General features: G+C 38.3%; 1 protein-coding gene across 2 annotated transcripts in view; it reads right to left on the reverse strand.

Moving 5' to 3' along the window:
- The window catches only part of Nnp-1 (Ribosomal RNA processing protein 1 homolog Nnp-1), a 54,348-nt gene extending 37,704 nt beyond the window's left edge, over positions 1 to 16,644 (reverse strand). Inside the window, exons 1-5 of one of the 2 annotated variants that reach the window (XM_070091388.1) lie at positions 16,231 to 16,639; positions 14,362 to 14,441; positions 13,549 to 13,692; positions 12,233 to 12,478; positions 10,546 to 10,715 (exon numbers count right to left, since the gene is read on the reverse strand). In XM_070091388.1, the coding sequence (XP_069947489.1) occupies positions 10,546 to 10,715; positions 12,233 to 12,478; positions 13,549 to 13,692; positions 14,362 to 14,441; positions 16,231 to 16,384 (794 nt within the window). In that variant the 5' untranslated portion in view covers positions 16,385 to 16,639. Of the gene's footprint in view, positions 1 to 10,545; positions 10,716 to 12,232; positions 12,479 to 13,548; positions 13,693 to 14,361; positions 14,442 to 16,230 lie in introns of both variants that reach the window. The other variant, XM_070091389.1, reaches the window with a different exon arrangement.
- Positions 16,645 to 19,583: the final 2,939 nt, after the last annotated feature.

The raw sequence follows: 19,583 nt of genomic DNA on the forward strand, positions 1-19,583 counted from the left end.
TAACTGGTACACAAGCCCCTTACTCAGTGATTTCTTGCTAGTGAACACGACAGATGTGTGTGGCACAGTGTGCGCAAAATCGTAAACATATGCCCAGGTTCGACGCTGGCACTCGTTGAGGTGAGGTGCAGGCGTTTGCTGCAAATGGCATTTCGTTGGCATAACAAACAAGATGTCACACTGTTGTCATCGGTTCACCCTAATGAAATGGCAGACACTGGCAGGCAGCATAGAGAAAGCAATGAACCCATTCTAAAACCTGCAGCTGTGATTGACTACACCCTCAATATGCATTCAATGGACAAATGTGACATGCAGAATGGGCTTGATGATTGTGTTCGCAAGAGTTATTAGTGGTACATAGAACTATTTTTCCATATTCTGGACATTTCCATGCTCAATGCTTATAATATATATAAGATGAGGACCAGAAACAAACCACCATATGGCTAATTTTGTTTGTCTGTCATCAGACAAATAATAATCAAGTACCAAGGAACAGCATCTGCAACAGAAAACCACCCACGAAATTATCAACAACTACCTTCTCGTCTGAAGCATAGTGATCACTTCCTAACAAAACTGCCTGCTACTGCTTTCAAGAAAAAGGCTCAGAAGAGGTGTTACGTCTGTGCACATACAAAAAAATGCCCACAACAATGCAGAGACACTTGTTTTATGTGTGAGGAGTGTAAAACTCCATTGTGCATGACACCATGTTTCAAAGACTTCCACAGGCTGCAGAACTTCTAAAAACATTGTCCTGTGACTGTATATGGGTATATAAAATATAGAAAAATAGTAATAAACAACATTTTACATTGTTTGTTTGTGTAAATAAGTTTTGTAAACAAAATAGTGACAACAGTGTTTGTGCAGTTATTGTGTAGTATAGAAAAAGAAATAACTTACAAAATAGTGCTCATATTGGTCTCACAGGCCATAAAAGTTACTTGAAAAAAAAAATTAAAAAAATAATAGAAAATGTACCGAAAAAAGAAAATAAACGAATACGGGTGACCGGCAGTTGGTGATGTTGCTGTATGCCGGTCATTTTCTGTCAACTTCATGCCTCCATATCTCAGTAAGTATTGATAGTAAAATTTTTTTTGTTTAGCCTATAATGTTTAGAAAAAAAATCTCTATCTTTTCATAAGAATTTTTTTTTTTTCGAATTTTTACCAACCCTGAGAACAGGTTTGGGAGAGGGCCTGCTGACCCTGAAAGAGTTAATAATAGCATCAAAGTGCAAAAGTAGTGATGGTGGAAGTTCTTCAAGCCTAAGAGAAACCATGAAGTGGTTCCCATCAGGAAAAAGGTGATAATTCCCCACTTAATGTGCATAATTTATCAACTTTATAACACATATGTATAGGACCTCATATAGTATACGGTTTGGTACTATCCGCAGTTTTGGTAGCAGTGGCAGGTCCTTGGAATGCATTCCCCAAAGATATGAGGGTCCTACTGTAACTGTATATCTGTGGAATACTATATATTAAATAACTGTTTATCTGTGAGTGTGGGGGAAGTTCGTGAGGCAGTAGGTAAAATGAAAGGGGGTAAGGCAGCCGGGATTGATGGGATAAAGATAGAAATGTTAAAAGCAGGTGGGGATATAGTTTTGGAGTGGTTGCTGCAATTATTTAATAAATGTATGGAAGAGGGTAAGGTACCTAGGGATTGGCAGAGAGCATGCATAGTTCCTTTGTATAAAGGCAAAAGGGACAAAAGAGAGTGCAAAAATTATAGGGGGATTAAGTCTGTTATTTATTTTCATATAGTCGGACTTGAGTCCTGGAAATGGGAAGTACAATGCCTGCACTTTAAAGGAGGGGTTTGGGATATTGGCAGTTTGGAGGGATATGTTGTGTATCTTTATATGTATATGCTTCTAAACTGTCGTATTCCGAGCACCTCTGCAAAAGCAGTGATAATGTGTCAGTGTGGTGAGTGTTGAATGATGATGAAAGTATTTTCTTTTTGGGGATTTTCTTTCTTTTTTGGGTCACCCTGCCTCGGTGGGAGATGGCCGACTTGTTGGGGGAAAAAAAAAAAAGTCTGTTGAGTATACCTGGTAAAGTGTATGGTAGAGTTATTATTGAAAGAATTAAGAGTAAGATGGAGAATAGGATAGCAGATGAACAAGGAGGCTTTAGGAAAGGAAGGGGGTCTGTGGACCAGGTGGTTACAGTGAAACATTTAAGTGAACTGTATTTAGATAAGGCTAAAGAGGTTTTTGTGGCATTTATGGATTTGGAAAAGGCATATGACAGGGTGGATAGGGGGGGCAATGTGGCAGATGTTGCAGGTGTATGGTGTCGGAGGTAGGTTACTGAATGCAGTGAAGAGTTTTTACAAGGATAGTGAGGCTCAAGTTAGAGTGTGTAGGAAAGAGGGAGATTATTTCCCAGTAAAAGTAGGCCTTAGACAAGGATGTGTGATGTCACCGTGGTTGTTTAATATATTTATAGATGGGGTTGTAAGAGAAGTAAATGCGAGGGTCTTGACAAGAGGCGTGGAGTTAAAAGATAAAGAATCACACAAAGTGGGAGTTGTCACAGTTGCTCTTTGCTGATGACACTGTGCTCTTGGGAGATTCTGAAGAGAAGTTGCAGAGGTTGGTGGATGAATTTGGTAGGGTATGCAAAAGAAGAAAATTAAAAGTGAATACAGGAAAGAGTAAGGTTATGAGGATAACAAAAAGATTAGGTGATGAAAGATTGGATATCAGATTGGAGGGAGAGAGTATGGAGGAGGTGAATGTATTCAGATATTTGGGAGTGGACGTGTCAGTGGATGGGTCTATGAAAGATGAGGTGAATCATAGAATTGATGAGGGGAAAAGGGTGAGCGGTGCACTTAGGAGTCTGTGGAGACAAAGAACTTTGTCCTTGGAGGCAAAGAGGGGTATGTATGAGAGTATAGTCTTACCAACGCTCTTATATGGGTGTGAAGCATGGGTGATGAATGTTGCAGCGAGGAGAAGGCTGGAGGCAGTGGAGATGTCATGTCTGAGGGCAATGTGTGGTGTGAATATAATGCAGAGAATTCGTAGTTTGGAAGTTAGGAGGAGGTGCGGGATTACCAAAACTGTTGTCCAGAGGGCTGAAGAAGGGTTGTTGAGGTGGTTCGGACATGTAGAGAGAATGGAGTGAAACAGAATGACTTCAAGAATGTATCTGTCTGTAGTGGAAGGAAGGCGGGGTAGGGGTCGGCCTAGGAAAGGTTGGAGGGAGGGGGTAAAGGAGGTTTTGTGTGCGAGGGGCTTGGACTTCCAGCAGGCATGCGTGAGCATGTTTGATAGGAGTGAATGGAGACAAATGGTTTTTAATACTTGACGTGCTGTTGGAGTGTGAGCAAAGTAACATTTATAAAGGGATTCAGGGAAACCGGCAACCTGGACTTGAGTCCTGGAGATGGGAAGTACAGTGCCTGCACTCTGAAGCAGGAGTGTTAATGTTGCAGTTTAAAAACTGTAGTGTAAAGCACCCTTCTGTCAAGACAGTGATGGAGTGAATGATGGTGAAAGTTTTTCTTTTTCGGGCCACCCTGCCTTGGTGGGAATCGCCCAGTGTGTTAATAAAAAAAAATAATAATAAAATTATCTGCGGAACCAAATTCGCGGATGTGGGGGGTTCTACTGTATTTATACAGTGGACACCCGCATAACGATATTAATTCATTCCTGAGAGCTCATTGTTATGCGAAATTATCCTTATGCGAATGAATTTTCCCCATAAGAAATAATGGAAATCAAATTAATCCGTTCCTGACACCCAAAGGTATGAAAAAAAAATTTTTTTACCACATGAAATATTAATTTTAATACACACAAACTGAAGAAGACATGCACAGTTACATGACACTTACCTTTATTGAAGATCTGGTGATGATTGATGGGATGGGAGGAGGGGAGAGTGTTGATAAGTGCAAAAGTGTTCGCAATAAAGCTAATAGAATCCTTGGCTTCATATCAAGAAGCATAAATAATAGTAGTCCTCAGGTTGTTCTTCAACTCTATACATCCTTGGTTAGGCCTCATTTAGATTATGCTGCACAGTTTTGGTCACTGTATTACAGAATGGATATAAATGCTCTGGAAAATGTATAAAGGAGGATGACAAAGTTCATCCCATGTATCAGAAACCTTCCCTATGAGGATAGACTAAGGGCCCTGAATCTGCACTCTCTAGAAAGACGTAGAATTAGGGGGGATATGATTGAGGTGTATAAATGGAAGACAGGAATAAATAAAGGGGATGTAAATAGTGTGCTGAAAATATCTAGCCTAGACAGGACTCGCAGCAATGGTTTTAAGTTGGAAAAATTCAGATTCAGGAAGGATATAGGAAAGTACTGGTTTGGTGATAGAGTTGTGGATGAGTGGAACAAACTCCCAAGTACAGTTATAGAGGCCAGAACATTGTGTAGCTTTAAAAATAGATTGGATAAATACACAAGTGGATGTGGGTGGGTGTGAGTTGGACCTGATAGCTTGTGCTACCAGGTCGGTTGCCGTGTTCCTCCCTTAAGTCACTCCCTCCCAAGCCTTACCTATAAGGTTTACATAATTGAGGATATTAAAGTGCTCTCTCCAAAACTCTCTTAGAGTCAATTGAGTTTCTGAGGTCACTACAAAGCACCTTTCAAACAGAGCTTTTGTGTACAGTTTTTTGAAGTTTGCAATAACCTGCTGGTCCATGGGCTGCAGGAGAGGAGTGGTATTAGGAGGCAAAAACTTCACCTTAATGAAGCTCATGTCCCCACAAAGTCGCTCTGCCAAGTCTGTAGGGTGACCAGGGGCATTGTCTAACACCAGGAGGCACTTAAGGTCTAATTTCTTTTCAGTTAGGTAATTTTTCACATTGGGGGCAAATGCTTGGTGTAACCAGTCATAGAAAAAGTCCCTAGTGACCCATGCCTTACTGTTTGCCCTCCACAGCACACACAAATTAACCTTGAGGATATTCTTTTGCCTGAACGCTCTGGGAGTTTCAGAGTGATACACTAATAAAGGCTTCACTTTGCAATCACCACTAGCATTGGCACACATGAGAAGAGTAAGCCTGTCTTCCATAAGCTTATGTCCTGGGAGTGCCTTTTCCTCCTCAGTAATGTAGGTCCTGCTTGGCATTTTCTTCCAAAACAGGCCTGTTTCATCACAATTAAACACTTGTTCAGGTTTCAGTCCTTCACTGTCTATGTACTCCTTAAATTCATGCACATATTTTTCAGCTGCTTTGTGGTCCGAACTGGCAGCCTCACCATGCCTTATCACATTATGTATGCCACTACGCTTCTTAAATCTCTCAAACCAACCTTTGCTTTCCTTAAATTCACTCACATCACTAGTTGCTGGCATTTTTTTAATTAAATCCTCATGCAACTTTCTAGCCTTTTCACTTATGATCGCTTGAGAGATGCTATCTCCTGCTATCTGTTTTTGGTTCATCCACACCAATAAGAGTCTCTCAACATCTTCTATCACTTGCGATCTCTGTTTCGAAAGCACAGTTGCACCTTTGGCAAGAACAGCTTCCTTGATTGTCGTTTTCTTGCCCACAATAGTAGCGATGGTTGATTGGGGTTTTGTGTACAACCTGGCCAGCTCGGAGACACGTACTCCACTTTCATACTTAGCAATGATCTCTTTCTTCATCTCTATAGTAATTCTCACCCTTATTCCTGTAGGGTTGGCACTAGAAGCTTTCTTGGGGCCCATGGTCACTTATTTTGCAGATGAAATCACCAAAAACGCTGTAATAATATGAAATATTCTGAATGTATGCTTGGATGTTGCCGCGGAGGCTGGCTGGTAAACAATGCCACCGGCGGAACATGTGAAGCTGGCTCAGGTCGCACATTAGACGCGTCTCGGATGAATAGCCTTGAGCGAGTTTTTTAGCGGTATGCGAGGCAAAATTTTAGCGATAAAATGTATCGGTATGCGGATTTAACGTTATGTGATGCCAACGTTATGCGGGGGTCCACTGTACATGGAAAAAAAAAAAAAAAAAAAAACTAACAATGATAATTCTTTTGGAAAATTCAGAAGACAAGTTGCAAAGGTTAGTGGATGCATTTGTCAAGGAAGGCAAAAATAAGAAGAGAAGTAAAATGCTGAGGGTAACAAAATGTCTAGGTAATGGTAGCTTGAATATCTGACTGAGGAGAGGGAATTCAGAGTTAGGAGGTGTGGAGTTAATAAAAGTATTAGTCAGAGAGCTGAAGAGGGGTTGTTGAGGTGGTTTGGTCATTTAGAGAGAATGAATCAAAGCAGAATGACATGGAGAGCATATAAATTTATAGGGAAAGGAAGGCGGGGTAGGGGTCGTCCTCAAAAAGGTTGGAGGGAGGGGGTAAGGGAGGTTTTGTGAGTGAGGGGCTTGGATTTCCAGCAAGCGTGCGTGAGCGTGTTAGATAGGAGTGAATGGAGACGAATGGTATTTGGGACCTGACAAGCTGTTGGAGTGCGAGCAGGGTAATATTTAGTGAAGGGATTCAGGGAAACCAGTTACAGTATTTTTATATAGCTGGGCTTGAGTCCTGGAAATGGGAAGTACAATGCCTGCACTTTAAAGGAGGGGTTTGGGATATTGGCAGTTTGGAGGGACATGTAGTGTATCTTTATATGTACAGTGGACCCACGACCAGCGATGGCATCGATTAGCGATAACTCTGACTAGCGATACATTTTAACGCAAAAATTTTGCCTCAACTAGTGCTTAAAAACCCGGCCAGCGCTATTCGTTCCATACCATATGCGTCCACCTTGGCCTGAGCGCGCCTCACTTGTCCCTTGGGTGCCAGTGTTTACAAGCCAGCCAGCCACCGCGGTTGCTTCCAAACATACAACAACTGGAACATTTCATATTATCACAGCCTTTGTAGTGATTGCACCTGCAAAATAAGTCACCATGGGCCCCAAGAAAGCTTCTAGTGCCAACCCTACAGCAAAAAGGGTGAGAATTACTATGGAGATGAAGAAAGAGATCATTGCTTAGTATGAAAGTGGAGTGCGTGTCTCTGAGCTGGTCAGGTTGTATAATAAACCCCAATCAACCATCGCTACTATTGTGGGCAAGAAAACGACAATCAAGGAAGCTGTTCTTGCCAAAGGTGCAACTGTGCTTTCGAAACAGAGATCGCAAGTGATAGAAGATGTTGAGAGACTCTTATTGGTGTGGATGAACCAAAAACAGATAGCAGGAGATAACATCTCTCAAGCGATCATAAGTGAAAAGGCTAGAAAGTTGCATGAGGATTTTAATTAAAAAAATGCCAGCAACTAGTGATGTGAGTGAATTTAAGGAAAGCAAAGGTTGGTTTGAGAGATTTAAGAAGCGTAGTGGCATACATAGTGTGATAAGGCATGGTGAGGCTGCCAGTTCGGACCACAAAGCAGCTGAAAAATATGTGCATGAATTCAAGGAGTACATAGACAGTGAAGGACTGAAACCTGAACAAGTGTTTAATTGTGACGAAACAGGCCTGTTTTGGAAGAAAATGCCAAGCAGGACGTACATTACTCAGGAGGAAAAGGCACTCCCAGGACATAAGCCTATGAAAGACAGGCTTACTCTGTTGATATGTGCCAATGCTAGTGGTGATTGCAAAGTGAAGCCTTTATTGGTGTATCACTCTGAAACTCCCAGAGTGTTCAGGAAAAACAATGTCCTCAAGGCTAATTTGTGTGTGCTGTGGAGGGCAAACAGTAAGGCATGGGTCACTAGGGACTTTTTCTATGACTGGTTACACCATGCATTTGCCCCCAATGTGAAAAATTACCTAATTGAAAAGAAATTAGACCTTAAGTGCCTCCTGGTATTTGACAATGCTCCTGGTCATCCTTCAGACTTGGCAGAGCGACTTTCTAGGGACATGAGCTTCATTAAGGTGAAGTTTTTGCCTCCTAATACCACTCCTCTCCTGCAGCCCATGGACCAGCAGGTCATTGCAAACTTCAAGAAACTGTACACAAAAGCTATGTTTGAAAGGTGCTTTGTAGTGACCTCAGAAACTCAACTGACTCTAAGAGAGTTTTGGAAAGATCATTTTACCATCCTCAATTGTGTAAACATTATAGGTAAGGCTTGGGAGGAAGTGACTAAGAGGACATTGAACTCTGCTTGGAAAAAACTGTGGCCAGAATGTGTAGACAAAAGGGATTTTGAAGGGTTTGAGGCTAACCCTGAGAATCCTATGCCAGTTGAGGAATCCATTGTGGCATTGGGGAAGTCCTTGGGGTTGTAGGTTAGTGGGGAGGATGTGGAAGAGTTGGTGGTGGAGGACAGTGAAGAACTAACCACTGATGAGCTGCTAGATCATCTTGAACAGCAAGAGGGCAGACCTGAGGAGACTGCTTCAGAGGAGGGGAGAGAGAAATTGAAGAAGTTGCCTACTTCTAAGATAAAGGAAATGTTTGCAAAGTGGCTTGAAGTGCAAACCTTTTTTGATGAAAATCACCCTGACACAGCTACTGCAAGCCATGTTGGCAACCTGTACACTGACAATGTTGTGAACCACTTTAGGAAAGTCATAAAGGAACGAGAGGTACAGGTATCTATGGACAGATATGTTGTGCGGCAGAAGTCCAGTGACTCTGAAGCTGGTCCTAGTAGCATTAAAAGAACAAGGGAAGTAACCCCAGAAAAAGACTTGCTGCCTCAAGTGCTAATGGAAGGGGATTCCCCTTCTAAACACTAACACCTCTCCCCTCCTCCCATTCCATCAATCATCACCAGATCTTCAATAAAGGTAAGTGTCATGTAAATGTGCATGTAATCTTCAGTTTGTGTGTATTAAAATTAATATTTCATGTGGTAAAATTTTTTTTTTTCAATGCTTTTGGGTGTCTTGCACAGATTAATTTGATTTCCATTATTTCTTATGGGGAAAATTAACTTGACTAACGATAATTTTGACAAACGATGAGCTCTCAGGAACGGATTAATATCGCTGGTTGAGGGTCCACTGTATATGCTTCAAGTCTGTTGTATTCTGAGCACCTCTGCAAAAACAGTGATTATGTGTGAGTGAGGTGAAAGTGTTGAATGATGATGAAAGTATTTTCTTTTTGGGGATTTTCTTTCTTTTTGGGTCACCCTGCCTTGGTGGGAGACAGCTGACTTGTTAACCCTTTCAGGGTCCAGAGGCCAAATTTCCAAGTGTGCACAAGTGTCCAAGAATTTTCAAAAAATAAATTTATTTTTTTCTTATGAAATGGTAGAGAATCTTTTTCTGAAGGTAATAAAACAAAAAGTATGAAATTTGATGGAAAATTGACGAAATTATGCTCTCGCGAATTTTGATGTGTCAGCGATATTTACGAATCGGCGATTTTGCCGACTTTGACTCCCATTTTAGTCCAATTACAATATTCCAGTCGACCAAATTCTTAGCTATTTCACTGGTATTACTTTTATTCTATCGATTGAGCACAAGAAATTGCCCAGTCAACTGTTTCAACTACAAAATAAAGTGATCAGAAATTGGTAATTTGGCCAATTTAACACAAAGTTCAAAATAAGGTCCAGAATAAATAATGCAGGCATTCCTGACACTAAACTAGCATTTCCTCTGCTCATTTGTTATGTTTTCAGGCTTTACAAATGAATTCCATTTTTATTTTTTATTCACATAATGAATTTTTATTCAAACTAAAAAATAGAAGATTTACTGTTATACAATATTGTAATAATTGTATAAATATCATCATCACATTTGTGAATGTATATTAGACCCACCAGCTGGCGTGTATTAGACGTGTGAGGTCATTTGTTTACTCTTGAACATCGACAAAAATTTAACATTTCCGCTACTTTGAGCTCAGTTTCAAGCCATTTCCAGTACTAAAACCAATCAAATTCATCTCCAATTCTGTAATATGTCTTCCATTCTATCAAATGAGACCAAGAAATCACAAATACAACTATAAAAAACATACGAAAAAACACTGCAAAGTCGCTGTTTTAATCGAAAATCATGGTCTCAGTTTTTTTTCTCATTATACACTGTGTGCTGCAGGATTTGTTTTATGTGGTGCACACATACCACATAGATGTACCACTCACAGCTTATCAGAGTGAGCTGAGCTCATGGCGTAGATCTACAGTTTGGACCCTGAACGTAAGGCCGTAGATCTACGGGATGGACCCTGAAAGGGTTAAAAAAAAAAAAAAAAAAAAAAAAACAGCCTTCACATGTTTTTGAGCAAACATGTCAAAAGATAGATCTATGAAAGAAGAAAGAAGTGAACCAAAGAAAAGATGATGGCAAAATGGGATTGAAGGTAATAATAGGGGTAAGTGTCATCCTAGCAGTGACTGGGAGGAACAGGATAAGGAAGTGCCTTGAGTTTTAGCGGTGTGAGCATGTTAAGAGTGAATGGAGAAAAGGGGGTTTTCATGAACAAACTGTCTGAGTGTGAGCACAGTAACATTTATGAAAGGATTCAGGGAAAACTAGTTAGCTACACTTGAATCCTGGAGGTGGAAAGGGCAATGTCTCCACTCAGGAGGGGGTGAAAACACAAGTTCCTACCCATCCTCTGACTCTCTATCAGCCATTTCTTCATCTCCTTCATTTTCTGTGTTAGCTTTTGCCTGACCATCCTCATGCTTGACTCCCAGACTACTTTGGCGCATCAGATGGCGAACTATTCCTTCGCTGACACTTTTGAAGTACACATATTGGCTTGTCAAGGCTAGAACCTGTGAAATAACTCATGTTAAGTTGGAATATGAGCCTGACAGTTGCCACAGACAAAATTATATTAAACAAAATTTAAACAAATGTATGTGGCTCTCAATTATTGGGATGGCCTAAACCATGACCAAATTATTCTTGGTTATATTTCATTATCTGAGAAACAGGGTAAAACTTTCATTTTTTGTATGATGATGGATTCCAAATGGAGGGCAAGTGTTACAAAGGAGAGGCCTGGAGACCTGAATAAACCTTTCACTGTCAAGACCCCTGCTCACAAACTTGCTCTGTGTCAAAGAACTTAAAAAAAAAAATTATGAAATGATAGAGAATCTTTTCCCAATGGTAATGGCACCAAAAGTACAAAATTTTATGGAAAACTTATGGAATTACACTCTCACAAAGTTAGAGGTCTCAGCGATATTTATGCATCGGTGATTTTGCCCATTTTGAGCCCTATTGTCGGCCAATTCTATTGTTCCTGTCGACCAAACTCATAGCTATTTCGCTAGAACTCCTTATGTTCTATTGACTGAGTACAAGAAACTGCCCATTTTCCAATTTTAACTGCCCAATAAAGTGATCAGAAATTATTAATTTGTCCAATTTCATACACAATTCATGGAAGGCCAATTTCAAATAGTGTCCAGAATTAACAATGCAAACATTCTTAGCACTAAAAAACATTTTCTCTGTTCATTAGTCAAGTCTCCAGGCCCCACTTATATTACGCTGGCTTTCCATTTTGAATTTTTATTAAAACAAAAAACTAGAAATTTACTGTTATGCAGACTACTGCATTATTGTAAAATTGGAATAACTAATATCAGTGCATCTGTAAAAGCATATAAAACCCACCAGTTGACATGCATTGGATGCCTAACATGATTTGTTTACTCTTGAACACTGGCAAAAATTGAAAATTTCCGCTACTCCGAGGTTAATTTCAAGGTACTTTTAGTGCGTAAACCATTCAAAATCATCTCTAGTTCTGTAATACATTTTCCATTCTATAAAATGAAGCCAAGAATACGAGAATACAACCACAAATACCAACTGAAAATGCACAGCATATTCGCTGTTTTAAACGAAAAACACTTTTTTTTCTCTCATTATGCACTGTGTGCTGCAGGATTTCTTTTATATTGAACACACTGACCACTTAGAACCGTTCTCTCATATGTAGGCCTACCAACTTTCTCCCACAAGATTGGAAGCCGCTAGAATTTTGGCGTACTATTACATGACTGACACTGGCTTGTAATCCATAATATTACGGGACCAACAGTGAAAGGGTTAACGAACAGAGAAATGGTTGGTTTAGAACAGGACTCAAAGTGGGTGAAATCTTAACAACAAATGTTGTTGGGAAAGTACTAGAAATAAAATACAGTATAAGCATAACAATACTCAATGGAAAAAATACAATCAAAGAGGATAATGTAGGGCTGCAGTACATACAAAAAAAAATTATACAGAAACACTGAAAATTTACAGAGAGACTAAAAAAAAAGGCCAATACCTTGAAATATGGCTTCAAAATGGCTATTATGACTCGGTTATCAAGAGCCTCTCCTCCAATCTTTGCTAGCTCTTCAAGAATGATGTCACAGACATGAAATTTAAGTCCCAATGGGGTAGCATTTACATCATCCTCGGGACATACCACAGTCACTTCTAGGATTGTAGTAAATGACAATATTTCTTTCATGTCCCACTCACAATTTCGTAAATAAACGAAGACCTGACGCAACACCCTTCTCACAAACTGCAAACAGAGGTAAACCAAGAGCAAGCTTTAAAATACTCAGAATTAAGATTACTGTTAAATATCACAAGTTTACCATTAAATGAAATAATAATTGCAAACAAGAAAGTAAATAACACAAGACCTAAAGAATATATATAAAACTTTTTTTTTTTTTTGTGAGTGTGCAATAAGATTTCATTCGGATTTTTAACCCCACAGGGTTAGCCACCCAGGATAACCCAAGAAAGGCAGTGCATCATTGAGGACTGTATGTCTTATTTTCACTGGGGTCCTCAATCTTGTCCCCAGGATGTGACTCACGCCAGTCGACTAACACCCAGGTACCTACTTGCTGCTATGTGAACAGGACAACAGGTGTAAGGAAATGTGTCAAAATGTTTCTACCCTGCTGGGAATCGAACCCAACCTGGGCCCTCTGTGTGTGAAGTGAGAGCTTTGCCAGCCAGGCCATAGGGTCACCCCACAGTATAGTATTCAGACAGGTTTTCAAATGAACTTTCAGCCCAATTAAGAAAAAAGTAATATTTACTCTACAGTACTATACTCAAAAGAGTTGTTTGCCCTCTATACAATTAGTTATTAGTTAATAAACTATAATTCACAAAGGGTAAATTTTAGTCACCCGGTTACTTCAACAACTTTTAAGTTCTAAAACTCATTCTTCCCAAGATATTTTTTAGCTTAATTTATTAATTTTTTAAAATAGTTTTATACATTCATGAATGAAATAATTCTTGAATACTGAAGTGATGTAATTTAATTCTTCATTACATCTGATGAAATCCCAATAATAAAAATTATTATCAGTAACCTAACTTTCCCATCATCTTTCTTTCCCTCATTGTTTAAAATTCAATGCTGAATTTTAAACACTATCACAAGTCAGTTAAGGCCAAGATACAAATCAAACTATTATATAAAACCCATTGTCCCCAAACACACTGAAATGTTTTTCATATTTTATTATTAACACAGTGCACTGTTGAAATTTCATGTATAGTCCTCCATTCCATCTTATATATATCATGACTATAAATTATAAAACCACTTAGAATGGTAACATTTACCATCATAAATTTGTCAATACGAAATACGTCAATTCCATTCCATTCACGAGCAAATGTGGTAAAGGCTGCCTTGATGAAACTACGACAATCATCTCTGTTGTTGATTATGCTGAAGATGCTGCTTATCTCCTCTGCTAAATCCTCCTGTGAAGCAAATAGAAAACAGAATACTGTGCAACAATCTCAATAAACAAGTATCCAATGAGTGATTTTTTAAAACACCACTGAAATATTTTACCTAAGTCTGAAGTGTAAGGCTGCAACTGTAAATAAATAGTCAACAGAGTTCCTTAACACACTGCCACCTTTTTATGCAAAGCATGTAAATGAAGTGACAAGTGAGAGAAGGTAATACCATCAATACCTTACCTGGTATTTACTAGAAGATGGGTAAATATAATATGATAAAATTAAAGCTGCCTAAAAACAAAAAATAAAAAATCAACCCATGCTATAAAAACCTAAGAATACTGGTAACTATGCTGAAGTATACATCTTATTTTAAAAGAACTCAACAGAGTAACAGCTGATGATGATGATGATTTTTTTTACAGCAGGTGTACTTCTTAGGTCTGGATTATTTCTTTACAATAACAGCCCCATTTTTAAAGCTAGAAAAGTGTCAACCTAAAAACTGTGCAGAGGACATTTGCCACCCCCAAACTCAGATAAACACCTAAATTATTGGAAAGGTCTAAAAACCATTATATTAATAAAATATGGAGCACAGTGCTACCTCAAAGAGCTGAGGTAGTACCTATAATATTGAAAACAAAAATACAATAAATTTATACATAAAAAAAAGCAAATTACCTGGATGAGAGGTTTGTCAGCCATATACATGCAGTAGAAAAGTCCTTTCCAAATCTTTAAAGCATCATCATCAGAAAGCCCTGTAAATATGGTACATACATATATATACAAAAATAAATAAACACACATGTATATACATAAATACATTCATATGCAGTTTATTAAAAAATGTCTAATCATTAAAACATATATTAAAATAGTCAGGGTATGTTCTTCATCATGAAAAATCTAAAATGAAAGCATGAATACATGACAGATTTCCCATTCTGATTTATTTTGGTACATAGTTAACATAAATATGAAAAACTATAATTTGATCAATACATATTGCAATTTCTTACTCTAATTTATACTGGAATATATTAATGTAAAATCATGAAAAGCAAATTTCAAAACTAAGCCAAAGAAGTTGCAGTGGTTGATACTTTTCAACTGTAGCTACATAATAAATAATTACCTGTCATTTACAAGAATAAAGTTATGAAAAATCAAATAATGTTATGTTAAGCAATAGTTCCTGCCACTATTTATATAACTTTCCTGATACTACCACAGTTCACCTAACATTATGAAAAACCTTAATTATTAAAACAAGGAATGAAGTAAATTGAGTGTATGTACAAACATGTGTATATACCCTCTCAATGGCTATAATGCCTACATTAAAAGATGAAAAACATACTGATTTCCTTGTAAATGCACACTGAGGATAGGTTAGGCAGTGTATGTACAAGAATTAATATAGGTTTCACACAATAAATTCAACTGTTATTGAATGCCAGTCCTTGGTGAAACTCAAGCATTACTGTATAGTTAACAATACATACAACCTATTAACACCATAGAAGAAATAGTTATTTCTTGGCTCAAATGCCAAGTCTGGGGCCAATCAATGGCTAGTATTTGAGTCAAGCCAGTGCTATTGGCCAATGTTATATTAAGTTTCATTAGGTTTTTTCCCAAATGAACAACATAAAACTATCCATGCCAAAAAAAAAAAAATAATAATGTTGGGCATCTTGACCTACATATATTTTGTCACTAAAATACACAGAGAAGCAATATTCAATTACGTATTACCTTTAATTTTTACGATGTTTTATGAAGTGCACACAAGTATAATATTAAAGGTAAATTTAACTCAAGATAACCTAACAGTGAAACAATGCAGCTTATTTTCACTGAGATCCTGGAGTCACTGCCTTACGTTGTATTTTTGCACCTTTGAAGATTAGAGCTATTATGCAATTCTGTAATGGATGTGTGAATATGCCCATTTCTTGGTCAGAACATAAGGTAGGGAAGCACTGGTTGTAGACGAGTGGAACAAACTCCCAGGCAGTGTCACTGAGGTAACAACTTTGGGAAACTAGGAATATAGACTGAACTGGTACATGAGTGGGTGTGAGTTGGACCTCCCTAGCATGGGCCAGTAGGCCTGCTGCAATGTTGCTTCGTTTTTGTGTATGGTACAAACCCTGGTAACTGATACCGACAAACTGGTTTAAAGGAAACTGCTGTCTAATAAATAAGTCCTAGCATTTGCTCACGTAATTTTTAAACGTCTTGTCTGGCCAGTGACTGGGCGGGTGACCATCTAGCCACTAAGACTTCGATAAGCCATTACCTTCGTTATCTCTAGACACACGTGTGGATTACTAAGGCTGCATAACGTCTACACCAGCGACCAAGAATACTTTAATCCCCCCAAAATGGTAAATAAACTCTACAAATAATCATGTTTCCATGTGCTGTGTATTATTATTATTATAATCAAAAAGAAGCGCTAAGCCACAAGGGCTATACAGCGCTGCCATGTGCTGTGTAGCTTGACTCAGGTACACTATACCAAATATCAAAGCAACTTACCGCGTCCACCACTCGATTTAACCGACAAATATGTTTTAAGCTTCTTAAGAGCTTTATCTCTAACTTTTTTCTCGTTGTCAGCAAGACGCTGAGCAAATAATATTTCCTTCATAGTTCCCACGCTGGTCACCGGAGCAACAGCTGCCGGAGTCATGCTGGAGCCACAACACTACAACACACATCTTTCAATTCACAAAATGCTAATTTATCTTTATTTATAGCTTGTACTCATAGTTACACATTCTCCATATAAATGAAATTTCAGTCTTTTGATTACTTTTCTTTAAATGATGATTAATGGTGAATCAACACAAATTTCGTTGGTTTTCAACATGTTGAAAGATGTAAACCAGTTGTTCTTTTAGTTTTTCTAAAACTTGACTATTTTTGGTAAAAGGACACATATACAACTAATGTGATCAATAAGGGTTATAATTACATCCTTAATTTTTAAAGGGTGGAGCGGTAAGCCAGTGGAAGGACTCGGTCAGATGACCACATCAACTCATGGCGGGTCATCATATGAGTATGACCCACCTCAGGAAATATTTGTCGTGTCCTGATAAATATTACCTAACCAAGTAATAATAATAATAATAATAATAATAATAATAATAATAATAATAATAATAATAATAATAATAATAATAATAATAATAATAATAATAAATCTTTATTTCTACAAGTACATATACAAGGTATACAGTCCTATCTGACATCAGTGACATACTACTATATAGAAAGCCGCTTGTTATGCAGAGTATTTCGGGCAAATTAGGTCAATTTTATCCCAGGATGCGACCCACATCAGTCGACTAACACCCAGGTACCCATTTTACTGATGGGTGAACAGTGGACAACAAGTATTTTTAAGGAAACACGCCTTAATGGTTTCAGCCGTGCCGGGGGATCGATCCCCGGATCTCAGTATGTGAGATGAGTGCGCTAGCGATCGAGTTGGCGCATTTTATTGACATTTTATTGTGGCAACGTTTTGTTCTACAGGAGCTTCGTCAAGAAGTTAAAAAATCATATAAAAAGTCCATAAATTTCGACGTTACAGACACATTAGTTGCACATGTGTCCTTTTATCTAACATCTTGTCAGTAATTCTACCATTATTGACCAGTTTTATCAGAATAAATATAAAACAAAACTTAGAATGTTAATTTATTCCTTTGAATAATGATGAGCACACTGTTTTATGAAATTTTATTCTATGATGCAAGAATACATTAAAAGAGACATGCCATAATATAATAATATATTACCAAGGTAATGTTATAGTATCTACTGCTGGTATATTATCAGTGGATTCACTTCTGACGTCACACTGACCCAAACTACCCTAATGGAAATTTGTCACTGACTTTTTTTGGGTTATCTTAGGTTCTGTACACATATGCTGCTATGTATGATAATCTATACAACTGTATTTGTACATAATTGTGCCCGAAATACCTAGGCATGCTAGAGGCCTTCTTTGTAATTAATATTTTATAATGTAAACCACACATTATAAACTTTGCAAGGAAATAAATATTTTGATTTTCATTTACCTGAATAAACTTACAAAGTGACGTCTTTGATGAACTTTTTCCTTGATCTTGGAACCGAATTATTATTATTATTATAATCAAGGGGGAAGCGCTAAACCCGGAGGATTATACAGCGCCTGGGGGGGGGGGATGTGGAAGGCATTCAGGCTTAATTCGGGGAACTGGAGCACAGATCCAATTCCCTAAATCAATTTGGAACCGAAACTAATTTCTTGCACCAACTTTGTAACCAGATATAAACATGTAACAGTTGAACCTCACTGTAACTTGTTCATCTATCAAAATTTTGGGGCTCAGTCCCTGGACTCATTATATACCTCTGTTATTCTCTTGACTACCACCCACAGGGTGGATATTGGGTGCATAATAAAGATATTAAACGAAAATTAAATTGAATTTTAATATACGTTTTGCACTTCCCACTCCCTTGGCACCCTCCTCTCCCTCACTCGTTCCTGTCTTCCACATGTTCCTCCTTTATCATACTCTTCCCTGTAGTACCCCTCAAGGAAGGTTACTTGATGTTGGTGAGGGGCTCTTGATTTAGGGAATTGGATCTGTGCTCCAATTCCCCGAATTAAGTCTGAATGCCTTCCACATCCCCCCCCCCCAGGCGCTGTATAATCCTCCGGGTTTAGCGTTTCCCCCTTGATTATAATAATAATAATTCCCTGTAGTGCTTTATCATCCTTTCAGTTTACTGCTCAGTTTATTGTTATTATTATTTGGTTCGATGTATTCTCTCGTAACATAAGTTTATTTAGGTATATGTACACATAAATACAGTTCCACATAGTAAGATGCATTATCCGTCGGTCAACAGCAGGCTGCCTTCAGGCTGCCTTTAGGCTGCTTTCAGGCTGCTTTCAGGCTGCCTTCAGGCTGCCTTTAGGCTGCCTTCAGGCTGCCTTCAGGCTGCCTTCAGTTACTTATTAAAAAACAAGAGGTTGCTCAATTTCTTAGTTTTACAAACTGTATTTTCAGTCATTACAACAAAACACTTTTTTTCACAATCTTCACAACATTTTTAAATCTTTATATAAATAGTATTATGAGTGTTATTTAACTTCATGTTTAATGTAGCAGGAAATTATTCAAACTTTTATTTTCGTAATTTATTTTTGTCTTCATCAGATTACTAATTATGGAGACAGATTCAGAAATTTGATGTTGTCCTCTGTTATTTAATATGTAAACCTCAGTTATTATTATTAATGTGGGAGCGCTAAACCTGTGGGGATTATACAGCGCCTGGGGGGGATATGGAAGGTATTCAGGTTCAGTTCAGGGAACTGGAGCATAGATCCAATTCCCTAGATCAAGAGCCCCTCACCAGCTTGCAGGCTTACACCTCTTGAGGGATGTAAGCCTCAAGCGAGTTAAGTCTCGGTAAAAATGTGTCCAGATCCATGGAGGTCGGCCGTACGTGGCTTCGTGAGGCAGGACATCTTTCAACAGTTTACTCTCCACAAACTCCATATACAGATTACTTAATGGGAGAGGCAATGGATTTTCCATAGCCTTTCCATACTTATGGGCATAATACTTTCCCTGGAACGCAGACTTGCAGTCAACTACACAGAACTGATTCAACTCAATAATAGCAGGATAGCAGATGAGGTGCCGGAACTGGTAAACAACGCAATAACGTCAAAACTTACCAGTGTAAAGTCATTAGAAATATTCTCGTTTTGCTATTTATCTGAGGTCTACATTTTTTTATGTGAGCATCCGAGAAGTTACCTAGAACTGGCGTTAACACTTACCTTAAACTGGATACTTTCTGCTATGATT

The sequence above is a fragment of the Cherax quadricarinatus genome, chromosome 35 (genome assembly GCF_038502225.1).
Source record: "Cherax quadricarinatus isolate ZL_2023a chromosome 35, ASM3850222v1, whole genome shotgun sequence".
Taxonomy (NCBI): domain Eukaryota; kingdom Metazoa; phylum Arthropoda; class Malacostraca; order Decapoda; family Parastacidae; genus Cherax; species Cherax quadricarinatus.